Source organism: Scyliorhinus torazame, chromosome 27 (genome assembly GCF_047496885.1).
Source record: "Scyliorhinus torazame isolate Kashiwa2021f chromosome 27, sScyTor2.1, whole genome shotgun sequence".
Classification (NCBI taxonomy): domain Eukaryota; kingdom Metazoa; phylum Chordata; class Chondrichthyes; order Carcharhiniformes; family Scyliorhinidae; genus Scyliorhinus; species Scyliorhinus torazame.
Window position 1 is genome coordinate 14374141 of NC_092733.1, and position 13937 is coordinate 14388077.

The 13937-nt window shown below is 51.1% G+C and overlaps 1 protein-coding gene across 1 annotated transcript in view; it reads left to right on the top strand.

The window, feature by feature from the left end:
- Positions 1–13937, top strand: part of notch3 (notch receptor 3) — a 248761-nt gene that overhangs the window by 180199 nt on the left and 54625 nt on the right. The window contains exon 10 of the mRNA XM_072490978.1: positions 9342–9455. Within this exon, the coding sequence (XP_072347079.1) occupies positions 9342–9455 (114 nt within the window). The remainder of the gene's footprint in view (positions 1–9341; positions 9456–13937) is intronic.

Genomic DNA, 13937 nt, shown 5'->3' on the forward strand with positions numbered 1-13937 from the left:
GTAGAGGAGGAGTGGAGTTGTACCTGAAGTGGTGGCTGTTGAACAACTATTATCCTAATCTGATGACCACTTTGTAACAATCTGGAGCTGTAACCCTGGCTGCTTTTTACATTCCTAGCTCAGGCATGCTGAGGTTAGCTGCACAGAGGTTAGTGCTGAGGTACGTGAATTCAGCACGGAGCTGGTTAACCTGTTTTCCACAGTTCAGTTAGACATCTCTTTAATCAACTGGAAGCCCTCCTATTCACTTCACTACTATTTCCCCTTCGCGCTAATCGAGCAGAAATCTTTGTTGTCTTTAAGTCAGCAAGCAGCCAAATCTATCCAGACCCGGACCAACAATCCATGTGACCGACTTGTCAGCTACAACAGACTTGCATTTCTGTAGCACCTTTTACAACTTCAAGACTGACCCAAGGCACTTCTACTTTTTGAAGCAAAATACTGAGGATGCTGGAAATCTGAAACAAGAAAGAAAATGCTAGAAAAACTCAACACGTCTAGCAGCATCCATGGAGAGAGAACTAGAGTTAACACTTAGAGTCCATATGGCTCTTCTTCAGAGCTAAAGAGAGGGAGAAATGTGATGGATTTTATTCCGTAGAAGGTGGAGAAGCGGGCGCAGAGTAGGAGGTAAATGATTGCTCGGAGCTAGGAGGGATGAAGTTCTGCTCTTCCAGTTTGCATTGGGCTTCCCTGGAGCATTGCAGCAGGCCAAGAACGGACAAGTGAGCATGAGGGCGAGGCACTGAGTTGAAATGGCGAGCGTCAGGAAGGTTGGGGCCGTGCTTGCGGAGTGAGAGAAGGCGTTCTACAAAGCGGTCACCCAGTCTCTGTTCAGTCTTCACAATATGGAGGAGACCTTGTTGGGAGAAGCAAATACAGTGGACCAAATTGAAGGAGGTGCAAGTGAAACACTGCTTCACCTGAAAGGAGTGTTTGTGGATCTGTACGGTGAGGAGGTAAAGGGGCAGGTGTTGGCCCTCCTGCGATTGCAAGGGAAGGTGCCGTGGGAAGGGGGTGGGGAGTTGGAGGAGTGGACCAGGGTGTCACGGAGGAAACGGTCCTGTTGAAGTATAACCTCTTGTAATGTAGGAAATGGATCAGCCAGTTTGCACACCATAAGCATCAGCACAGCAACTCGATAATGACCTGCCCTAGGGAATTAGGCGTAAGTCTCGCGGATGGATGTTAGTGCAAGTATTTAATGGATCTGTGCGCCATGGCCACGGGGGGGGGGGGGGGGATAGAAAAATTCTGACAAAGCCTCAAAAATTGTCAGGCTTGCTGAGGGGTGGCTGCTTGGGCCGGGGACAGCGGCAAGGAACAGCCTGGCACTCTGCGTGTCCCCCTCGGGAACACCGCCGTTGCTGCGGTATGTGTCTCATACCTGCCCCTCTTGTGCTGCTTACTGGCTCCTGGCACACAGCCGAGTGCTGACTGTATCCTGTGAATGCTCAGTGAGCTCTGGTCATCCGAGAGCCCACGCAGGCCGCCCCTCTGGACACCCGAAGCAAGGGAAATGGGCGTGGCCATGCTCAATCAGGGACCCACCTGCCTCACTGCACGGGGAATAGCAGAGCTCAGCCTAGCCAAAGTACACCTGCACATGGCCTTTGGAACCCTCCCTGGCACACTGCGCCTCTCCGGGCAGAGGACTCACCAGTGACCCCCACCCCTCTGGTTCACCAGCTGACTCCTCCTGGTGAGGCTGGCAGGTGGGCAGGCCTGAGTCTGAGGTCCACCCTGGGGAAGAGGGTGTCCCTCCTCTCCTCACTGGCATGAGGCCGAGACCACCTCAGACTCCCAAACTTGGCAGAGTGCGGGCAGGCAGACTTAATACGGGATTTGCCGAGCAACACGCCGCGTGTGTTTGTATGGCGGGGGCGGCCCGCCAGCGGGACCTCCTGGTCCCCCCACGGTGAATAGCTGGTAAAATCCGGCCTTGGTCTCCCAAATGGCCCTGAGTGTTATTTGTGGAACAATTCAGGACATGCTAATGGGCCAGCACTTTGCCCTCGTGATTCTGGAGCAATTCTCATTCCCGCCGGCGTCAGACTTGCTGGGGCCGGAATTGGTGCTGGAGAGCTTGACAAGCTGGAGCTGCACAGAAGTACAGCATACCCCACACATTCGTGAACCGGGCCTGTGCAGAGGTGGCCGAGGCGGGCAGTGCTGTGAACCTCACCAGGCGGGCTGGCACACAGTGCAGGAAGAAGATGAACCTCCTTACGGCAGCTTGGGTGAATCACCACCTCTGTTGCCCTGGCATCACTCCTGTCCCTCACTCCTCACATCACCCCCCCCCCCGATTCCTCCCCCCCCCCCCCCCCCCCCACTCCAATAGAGGCCAATCAAAACCCACCTGCCTGCACCTCCCTCACATCCCACCCTGCACCAAACCCCAACAACCGTCTTGTCCTCTTTGGCCGGGTACCATGTACACACATGCCACCAGCGACAGGCCCCCGTGTAACTCACCTCCATGCGTCTCACCATGTCCTTTACATGTCTCCCAGGAAAAGGCGGCCCATATCAGAAGAGAGCGGGAGAAGACCGGAGAGGGCGTCCCAGACCTCAGGACACTCACCTCCACCGAGCAGAGGGTGATGGAATTATCTGGCGAGGTACAGGAGATGGCTATCTCCGAGGCAGAGGGCGGCATGCGACAACCAAGAGACTCCCAATGTAGAGTGATGCCCCAATAGCAAGCGCGTCAACCCTCTGCCTCAGACCACTCCTTCCCAAGGCCTCACCTTGCCTTTTGTCTTACAGGATCACCATCAGACCAGGCCGGCCTGTCTGGGGTACCTCGCCCCCAGCCACATACCCAGCAGCATACTCCGGAACACCAGTGCAGGGAACACACCGACTTCTCGGCCCTCATTCACCTGCACCCTCCACCATCGCAGAGTCTATCAACCTCGGTGGGGCATTTTAATGAGGAGGCTCCTGGGTCACCTTCTAGTGCTGCACGGACACCCGAGGGAGCGGGCAGTCAGAGGAATGCCCGGTCACAGGAAAGAGCTGTAGGCCGGAAGGTGTATCGTGCTCCGGAAAGTATGATCCCCTTGCTGGTGGAGATGCAGACACAAGGCCAGGATGTACGGGGGATGGGGGGGTGGGGGTGCACAGGAGATGGTGCTGACAATGTGTGGTACCCAGGCCAACACTGAACGGGTGGCGTCTGCAGTGGAAGCCTTGGGTGAAAAAGTTGCAGCCATGGGTCAAGACGTCCAAGGCTTGAGGCACAACGTGCGGTCAATGGCTGAGGCTCAGGACAAGGGAGCTCAGTCACAGGCAGACATGTCCCGGGCCCACATGGGCATTGCAGTGTTCCAGAGCGTGGCCCAGTCACAAAGGGTCATGGCTGAGGGCATGGAGAGCATTGGTCGAGTGCTGACTGACCTGGGCCAGTCACAGAGGGACGCAGCACAGTACCAGAGGGACATAGAACATAGACATGACTGAGGCAGTGAGGGACATGGCTCACTCGCTGAGGGGCGTGGCCCAGTCTCAGTGCTCCATGACTGAGGGCATTAAGGCTCTGGTTCAGACTTGGGCTGGCCTCTAGGACTGGCAGCGCCAGGTGATGGTGGAGCCCCCGGATCTCACTCTGGCCTCGCCTCTGTCCCACGTAGACTAGCTGGGGGGGGGGGGGGGGGCATTGCACACCTGAGGAAAGAGGAAGTGATGGGGCCCCTGCTGGCGCCTCCTGCAGGGGAGGTGCTGGAACATCTCAGTGCTTCTGAATTCCCCCCACCTGACACTGGAGCATCTCATAGGCAGCTGGCAGAACAGATGGCATCTCATCACCTGTGACCTGGGCCCATCTAGGCCCAGACCATCAAGAGGACAGCTGCCAAAGGCATCTCTGGCCAGAGAGTGAGATATGCAGCAGGCCGCGCCCCCTCGTCTGATGTGGTCTGGGATCACACCTAGAAGGAGCAGTCGGCTGCGTGGGATAAGAAAGTTATACACCAGTTAAGTTTGTACGGCTACAGCACATAGGTTAGAGGTAGGGGTCAGACACAATAATGTATATAATCACTATTGAACATCTTTTCCCGAACATTCTGACCTGCCTTAATCCCATGTGGGACAGAGCTGCCAGTGACCAAGCCTCTTAATAATAATAATCTTTTTAGTTGGCTAATGAGATTGTCCCATGTGCGGCAACCCTGGAGCACACGTTGGGCGGCCTGCCATGCCAGCTCGGGCCCCATGCCCGGTTCTTCCTGGTCATCCTCCCCGTCAGATGAGGCCTGGCGAACCTCCTCCTCCAGCGTGTCTCGTATTCATTTACGGGATGTGGGCGTTGTTGTCTGGGCCAGCATTTATTGCCCATCCCTAACTGCCCTCCATTTCAGAGGGTATTTGAGAGTCAACCACATTGCTATGGGTCTGGAGTCACGTGTAGGCCAGCCCGGGTAAGGACGGCAGATTTCTTTCATTAAAGGCCATCAGTGAACCAGATGGGTTTTTACGACAATCAACAATAGTTTCATGGTCATCATTAGACTTTTAATTCCAGATTTTTAGTGAATTTAAATTTCACCATCTGCCATGATTAAAGACCATGTATAAATGCAAGGTAGTGTTGACAGTTAGAAGAACCCAGAGTAAAGGCAAAATATTTAAGTTCCGTGGGGCGGGATTCTCCGACACCCCCCCCCCCCCAGGTCGGAGAATCGCTGGGGGGGGCAACGTGAATCCCGCCCCTGCCTGCCGCCGAATTCTCCGGCACCCGAGATTCGGCGGGGGTGGGAATCGCGCCGTGCCGGTCGGCGGGCCACCCTCCGGCGATTCTCCGGCCCGCGATGGGCCGAAGTCCCGTTGCTGTAATGTCGGTCCCACCGGCGTGAATTGAACCACCTCCCTTACGGGCGAGACCAGGCGGCCCGAGCGGGCTCTGGGGTCCTGGGGGGAGCACAGGGCGATCTGGCCCCGGGGGGAGCCCCCACGGTAGCCTGGCCCGCGATCGGGGCCCACCGATCCGCGGGCGGGACTGTGCCGTGGGGGCACTCTTTTACTACGCGTCGGCCGTGTAGGTCTCCGCGATGGCCGACGCGTAGGTGACCCCGCGCATGAGCGGGGATGACGTCAGCAGCCGCTGATGCTCCCGCGCATGTGCAGACCGGCCGGCGGAGTTCCTTCGGCCCCAGCTGGCGTGGCGCCAAAGGCCTTCCACGCCAGCCGGCGGGACGGCAACCACTCTGGCGCAGGCCTAGCCCCTAAAGGTGAGGGCTTGGCCCCTAAAGGTGCAGAGAAATCCGCACCTTTGGGGCGGCCCGATGCCGGAGTGGTTCACACCACTCCATCCCGCCGGGACCCCCCGCTCTGCCAGATAGGGGAGAATCCCGCCCCTGATATTTAGTGGGAAAGAAATACTTTAATGTAGGGCTCCAGGAGGTCACAGTTTAGGGTGGAGGATTTTCTGTGGAAGTTGGTTTATTGTCTGACCTACCTGACTGACCATTTGCCCAAAATGCACAACAATAAAATTATGTGCAAAGTCATAATCGGACATTATTTTTTTTACACAAAGCATCAAAATATCTCCCCTGTGTGCTGACTGGTAGGTGTTTAACAGGAGAGAGGCCTGCAGTGTAGGCCTCACCGGTAATTCTTGTGGTGGGGAGGTTATTCAGAGGTCAGGGTGCAGTATACCTCAGCCAGTCCTTTGAAGAAGCTCTCCCTTGGTGGTTGATTGACAAGAGGGGCCGTGTCTGTTATCTCCTGGAGACGGACAATGTGCCAATTGTTCTGCAAAGGCCTCCGTTCCCCTCGCCTGAGAAGTAGCTGCCCTTAATGAGAGGGAGACTCAGTTCTTTTAGGCCCAATTTACATTTGGGACAGACACAGGGCCCCTCATATGCTTACTGTGTTTCACATGCAGCCATTGAAGGCCCTGCTTGAAGGAGCAGCACCTCAGAATACAACTGACAGATTCAGTCAGTTCTCCTGGTGCTCCCACTCTCTTTTCATATTCTGAATTGTCACTGTGCCTTTCCTTTCTCAATAAGCTGACACAGGAATACATTGACGAAGGGCTCCCAAGTTTCTGAATACGTTTTTTGTTAAGATTCTAAAGAGCTGTGGAATATAAATTTCTGATCTGAATTTAGACAATTCCACTTAGCAGCCATGGACTTTTAAATCTCTCAAAAACTCTCTTCAGTCAAACAGCCGGGCGATGATGATGCGATCTTTGTGAGGAGATACATTTACATCGGCAAATATTTCCCTCTCTTTTCCCATGTAGTGCCTCTCCCTGCCAAGTTATTTCACCTGCCCCCGTTCCTGATACCCTTGCAACATGCCCAGCCCCCCGCCTGTTCCCATGATTCTGCCAGGGGCAGTGCTTACCTGACCCTGTCAGGCGACATTCTTGACCAACTTGCAACTAACGATCCTTCAGTCGTCCACTCAACCTTGGCCTTGAGAAGGATATTTTCTTGCGATGGTGAATTCCTGATTAGCTGCAGGAACGTTGAAGGATTTATGAGTGAACGCAACCTGGTGCTCTGTGTGAAGCTGTAAGCTAATCAAGAGAAAATAAAACTCATTGCCTATTCTGTTTAAAGCAGCGGAATCCCAAGGTTGAATCAGGACATTCATCTGTCTCTACCTGAATACAAGGGGCGCATTTCTCCGTTGGATGACGGCGAAATCGGCAAACGCGATTGATGCCAAAATCGCAGCGGGTGCCGATTTGACGCCAGATCGCAATTCTCCGTCACCTGGACAGGGGCAATGCGGTCAGGCACGCACGTGCAGCAAACACCGTTTGCATATCATTAGCGGGACTGACTCGGTATTTTCCGGAGCCTCCGCGATTCTCCGCCTCCGATGGGCCGAGATCCCGACGCCGCAGTTCACTTGTGCTTTTAAAAATCATGAAACCGCCGCCGTGGCTGAGGGAGAGACAGGGGTTACGGAAAGGATCCAACATCACCATGGTTTGTGACAGTTGTGGCGCTGGCTGTGGAGCTTCTGCCAGGACCGGAGGGAGTAGTGGGAGGGCGGCCAGGAGGTAAGCTGTGGGGTCAGGGTGGACGGGCACGGAACACCATTGCCCTAGCCGGAAAGGCAGCCGTGCAGTTGCGCACGCCGTTGACTCCCCACTGTGAACTTAGGGTATGTGTCCCCTCCCCCAGGCCACCCGCCCAGCCAACCCATAAGCTGTATGGGCGCACTCCAGCACAACCAGTGCCATCTTGTTGGCTGGGTGAGTGTGTGTGGGGATTGTAATGTGTATGCAGCTTGTCAGCCTTATGCGTGTCAATCATGGACCCGCAAATCCCGCACCGTTTTTCATTGGAATCGATTGTGTTCCACGTGGCACCGGTGCTAGCCCCTCCGCAGTCGCTGAATCGGTCCAGATTCGGCACCAGTTTTGCTGTCGTGAAAGTCCATGAATTCTCGTACTTTTCAAAGCAGTGATGGGACACTCTCGAAAAGTGACAGAATGATTATAGATCTTTGTACGGTGCTGTTGATCAAAGCCAATGTACTTCAATTTTGTGACAGTAGATGCAAAACCAAGGAAAACTTGCACTTCTTTTTTTCCCTTTTAAAATTTTTTTAATAGAAATTTAGAATACCCAATTTTTATTCCAATTAAGGGGCAATTTAGCGTGGCCAATCTACCTACTCTGCGCATCTTTGGGTTGCGGGGGTGAGACCCACGCAGACACGGGGAGAATGGGCAATCTCCACACGCACAGTGACCCAGGGCCGGGATCGAACCCGGGTCCTCGGTGCTGTGAGGCAGCAGTGCTAACCACTGCGTAACCGTGATACCCTGAAGATCTCTACAGCACCTAACAACATCTCTCACCATTTCACATGCAGTGAATTACTCAGAAGTGCAACGATTGTTGTATCAACAATTCGTGATCACTAGACACACGCCAAGGTCCCTTAAATAGCAACAGTGCCGCCGCGCAGTTAATCCCTTTCTTGGGTGTTGGAAGAGGGAGGAATATCATTTGATCCCCAGGGAAATCTGGAGTTATTCACTTCCATGTCCAGCGGAACTGACAGCTTAATGCTCCCTCTGAAAGACAGTGCAGCACTCCCTCAGTACCACACCTGTGCAGGTTGGCAAAATGTCGTCAACACCTTGGTTAAGAAGAAAGTATAATGGAATTTTATTAACATGTATTGCGATATTCAGCACTGCTTTAACAGATGCTGTATTATGTACTCTGTATGAATTCTATTAAAAATAGTATTTAGTTGAATGATATGGTGGTTTATGGTATAAGATTTTGACATCTACATATGCTGCTTTTAGCCACTAATCTGTGTTTATACTCCAATTTTCATCACAAAAACAATAGTCAATATCATGCACAGAAATTTGCTTGTGTAGGATGACAACTTGCTTCTCCAGTGCTCCGATTTCAGCGTCTGCTCCTCTCTTGATCCCGTCGTGAAGTTACTTACTTGTCACAAAGTCACTTCACACTTGGTTAAGACATTGAGTGGAAGAAAAGAAAGATTTGCATTTTTATCGCACCTTTCACAGGCGCAGGAAACTCTAAAGCGATTGAGTGAGAGGAAAGAAAGTTTTACGTTAAATGATGTAAGACATCCCAAAATGCTTCACAGCAATGACGTATTTTCTAAAGTGTAGTTGCTGCTGTATTTTGGAAAGTGGCAGCCAAACATGCACACTAAGATCCAACAAACAATGATTAGATAATGAGTAGCTAGTCTATTTTGATGATGTTGACTGAGGGATAAATATTAGCCAAGACACCGGGGATAACCCTTCTGCTGTTTGAACACTGTGGCAAGGTAGAATATCTTTTTTCTCTATCTGAAAAGACAGTACCTCTGACAGTGCTGTACCCCAAGAAAGACTGAGTCCACCAGGTGAACGTTAGACAGATCCTGTAAGTGATCAGAGTTGAGGTGAGGACGCAAAATCGCTTCCCTCACCAGACACCCAAACCTACGGGGAAAGGTTGAGCAGGCTCAATGCAGTCAACAAGGCCTCGCATAGTGCATGTACATGAATTAGCCAGCTGTGGGCAGTGCAGAGTTTGACCATAGGCGGATATTACAAAGAACAAAGAAACATACAGCACAAGAACAGGCCTTTCAGCCCTCCAAGTCTGCGCCAACCTTGCAACCTGTCTAACGTAAAACCATCAACACTTCTATTGGGGGAGGAATTGGCATATCCTGACCTTTACTCTGGTTGAGGTCTGTAATTAATTACTGGAGAACTTCAGGACTAGACCATCACTGAGTTTCCCAGTTCAAGTCCATCATGCTTATGACAGCAGGAAACACTAAGCGTTTTTCTCCCCCCTTCTCCTCTGCAGGCTTTACCGGATTAATGTGCCAGATTGACAATGATGAGTGCGCGAGTACTCCCTGCCAGAACGGAGCCAAGTGCGTTGATAGGCCTAATGGATACGAGTGCAAATGTGCAGAGGGTAAGCCTATGAATGAACGCCTTGCATCCAGGCACAAGCACTCTTAAAACAGTGTACACCCAGTTACCACAAACACTGCAGAGGCCCAAACACTGTATCCCCGATGGCTCAGTTAATCAAAGAACAACAAAGAACAAAGAAATGTACAGCACAGGAACAGGCCCTTCGGCCCTCCAAGCCCGTGCCGACCATGCTGCCCGACTAAACTACAATCTTCTACACTTCCTGGGTCCGTATCCTTCTATTCCCATCCTATTCATATATTTGTCAAGATGCCCCTTAAATGTCCCTATCGTCCCTGCTTCCACTACCTCCTCCGGTAGCGAGTTCCAGGCACCCACTACCCTCTGCGTAAAAAACTTGCCTCGTACATCTACTCTAAACCTTGCCCCTCTCACCTTAAACCTATGCCCCCTAGTAATTGACCCCTCTACCCTGGGGAAAAGCCTCTGACTATCCACTCTGTCTATGCCCCTCATAATTTTGTATACCTCTATCAGGTCTCCCCTCAACCTCCTTCGTTCCAGTGAGAACAAACCGAGTTTATTCAACCGCTCCTCATAGCTAATGCCCTCCATACCAGGCAACATTCTGGTAAATCTCTTCTGCACCCTCTCTAAAGCCTCCACATCCTTCTGGTAGTGTGGCGACCAGAATTGAACACTATACTCCAAGTGTAGCCTAACTAAGGTTCTATACAGCTGCAACATGACTTGCCAATTCTTATACTCAATGCCCCGGCCAATGAAGGCAAGCATGCCGTATGCCTTCTTGACTACCTTCTCCACCTGTGTTGCCCCCTTCAATGACCTGTGGACCTGTACTCCTAGATCTCTTTGACTTTCAATACACTTGAGGGTTCTACCATTCAGTGTATATTCCCTACCTGCATTAGACCTTCCAAAATGCATTACCTCACATTTGTCCGGATTAAACTCCATCTGCCATCTCTCCGCCCAAGTCTCCAGATAATCTAAATCCTGCTGTATCCTCCGACAGTCCTCATCGCTATCCGCAATTCCACCAACCTTTGTGTCGTCTGCAAACTTACTAATCAGACCAGTTACATTTTCCTCCAAATCATTTATATATACTACAAACAGCAAAGGTCCCAGCACTGATCCCTGTGGAACACCACTGGTCACAGCCCTCCAATTAGAAAAGCATCCCTCCATTGCTACTCTCTGCCTTCTATGGCCTAGCCAGTTCTGTATCCACCTTGCCAGCTCACCCCTGATCCCGTGTGACTTCACCTTTTGTACTAGTCTACCATGAGGGACCTTGTCAAAGGCCTTACTGAAGTCCATATAGACAACATCTACTGCCCTACCTGCATCAATCATCTTAGTGACCTCCTCGAAAAACTCTATCAAGTTAGTGAGACACGACCTCCTCTTCACAAAACCGTGCTGCCTCTCACTAATACGCCCATTTGCTTCCAAATGGGAGTAGATCCTGTCTCGAAGAATTCTCTCCAGTAATTTCCCTACCACTGAAGTAAGGCTCACCGGCCTGTAGTTCCCGGGATTATCCTTGCTACCCTTCTTAAACAGAGGAACAACATTGGCTATTCTCCAGTCCTCCGGGACATCCCCTGAAGACAGCGAGGATCCAAAGATTTCTGTCAAGGCCTCAGCAATTTCCTCTCCAGCCTCCTTCAGTATTCTGGGGTAGATCCCATCAGGCCCTGGGGACTTATCTACCTTAATATTTTTTAAGACACCCAACACCTCGTCTTTTTGGATCACAATGTGACCCAGGCTATCTACACCCCCTTCTCCAGACTCGACATCTACCAATTCCTTCTCTTTGGTGAATACTGATGCAAAGTATTCATTTAGTACCTCGCCCATTTCCTCTGGCTCCACACATAGATTCCCTTGCCTATCCTTCAGTGGGCCAACCCTTTCCCTGGCTACCCTCTTGCTTTTTATGTACGTGTAAAAAGCCTTGGGATTTTCCTTAACCCTATTTGCCAATTACTTTTCGTGACCCCTTCTAGCCCTACTGACTCCTTGCTTAAGTTCCTTCCTACTTTCCTTATATTCCACGCAGGCTTCGTCTGTTCCCAGCCTTTTAGCCCTGACAAATGCCTCCTTTTTCTTTTTGACGAGGCCTACAATATCACTCGCCATCCAAGGTTCCCGAAAATTGCCGTATTTATCTTTCTTCCTCACAGGAACATGCCGGTCCTGTATTCCTTTCAACTGCCACTTGAAAGCCTCCCACATGTCAGATGTTGATTTGCCCTCAAACATCCGCCCCCAATCTATGTTCTTCAGTTCCCGCCTAATATTGTTATAATTAGCCTTCCCCCAATTTAGCACATTCATCCTCGGACCACTCTTATCCTTGTCCACCAGTACTTTAAAACTTACTGAATTGTGGTCACCGTTACCGAAATGCTCCCCTACTGAAACATCTACCACCTGGCCGGGCTCATTCCCCAATACCAGGTCCAGTACCGCCCCTTCCCTAGTTGGACTGTCTACATATTGTTTTAAGAAGCCCTCCTGGATGCTCCTTACAAACTCCGCCCCGTCTAAGCCCCTGGCACTAAGTGAGTCCCAGTCAATATTGGGGAAGTTGAAGTCTCCCATCACCACAACCCTGTTGTTTTTACTCTTTTCCAAAATCTGTCTACCTATCTGCTCCTCTATCTCCCGCTGGCTGTTGGGAGGCCTGTAGTATACCCCCAACATTGTGACTGCACCCTTCTTATTCCTGACCTCTACCCATATAGCCTCACTGCCCTCTGAGGTGTCCTCTCGCAGTACAGCTGTGATATTCTCCCGAACAAGTAGCGCAACTCCACCTCCCCTTTTACATCCCCCTCTATCCCGCCTGAAGCATCTAAATCCTGGAACGTTTAGCTGCCAATCCTGCCCTTCCCTCAACCAGGTCTCTGTAATGGCAACAACATCATAGTTCCAAGTACTAATCCAAGCTCTAAGTTCATCTGCCTTACCCGTAATGCTCCTTGCATTAAAACATATGCACTTCAGGCCACCAGACCCGCTGTGTTCAGCAACTTCTCCCTGTCTTCTCTGCCTCAGAGCCACACTGTCCCTATTCCCTAGTTCTCCATCAATGCTCTCACCTTCTGACCTATTGCTCCCATGCCCACCCCCCTGCCATACTAGTTTAAACCCTCCCGTGTGACACTAGCAAACCTCGCGGCCAGGATATTTATGCCTCTCCGGTTTAGATGCAACCCATCCTTCTTATACAGGTCACACCTGCCCCGGAAGAGCTCCCAGTGGTCCAGATAATGGAAACCCTCCCTCCTACACCAGCTGTTTAGCCACGTGTTTAGCTGCTCTATCTTCCTATTTCTAGCCTCACTGGCACGTGGCACAGGGAGTAATCCCGAGATTACAACCCTCGAGGTCCTGTCTTTTAACTTTCTGCCTAGCTCCCTGAACTCCTGCTGCAGGACCTCATGTCCCTTCCTGCCTATGTCGTTAGTACCAATATGTACAACGACCTCTGCCTGTTTGCCCTCCCCCTTCAGGATGCCCTCTACCCGTTCGGAGACATCCTGGACCCTGGCACCAGGGAGGCAACATACCATCCTGGAGTCTCTTTCACGTCCACAGAAGCGCCTATCTGTGCCCCTGACTATAGAGTCCCCTATTACTATTACTCTTCTGCGCTTTGACCCTCCCTTCTGAACATCAGAGCCAGCCGTGGTGCCACTGCTCTGGCTGCTGCTGTTTTCCCCTGATAGGCTATCCCCCCCGATGGTATCCAAAGGGGTATATCTGTTCGAGAGGGGGACAACCACAGGGGATTCCTGCACTGACTGCCTGCCCTTTCTGGTGGTCACCCATTTCTCTGCCTGCACCTTGGGTGTGACCACATTTACATAACTGCGATCTATGACGCTTTCCGCCACCTGCATGCTCCTAAGTGCATCCAATTGCTGCTCCAACCGAACCATGCGGTCTGTGAGGAGCTCCAGTTGGGTGCACTTTCTGCAGATGAAGCCATCCGGGACGCTGGAAGCCTCCCGGACCTGCCACATCTCACAGTCAGAGCACAGCACCCCTCTAACTGACATTGCGTCAATTAATTAAAATTAAAATTAAAATTTGTCTTTTTTAAAAAATATATTTTTTTTAAATTTCAAAGTTACTGTCAACTATCTGTTTCCTAGATTTCTAATAGAAATGCGATAGCTAACTATAGTACTCTCCGATCTCTGGCTTAGATATCCCTCTAAATTATAATTAAGTTATTATGTTTAATTAGTTACCAAATACTAGCCACTCTGGCCACAGCTTTTCTGTGATGTCACTTCAGTTTCCCCCCGACACACACAATTTGAAAAAAGGTATAAAAGTAAAAATAAGTAAAAATCACTTACTTACCTTCTTACCTTCTGAGTGTCTTAGATGTTCTCAGGTTCTCTCGCTGACAGAGACTGCTCCTCCACCTCCGAACCTTGACCTGCACAATGCTAATAATATAATAATAATA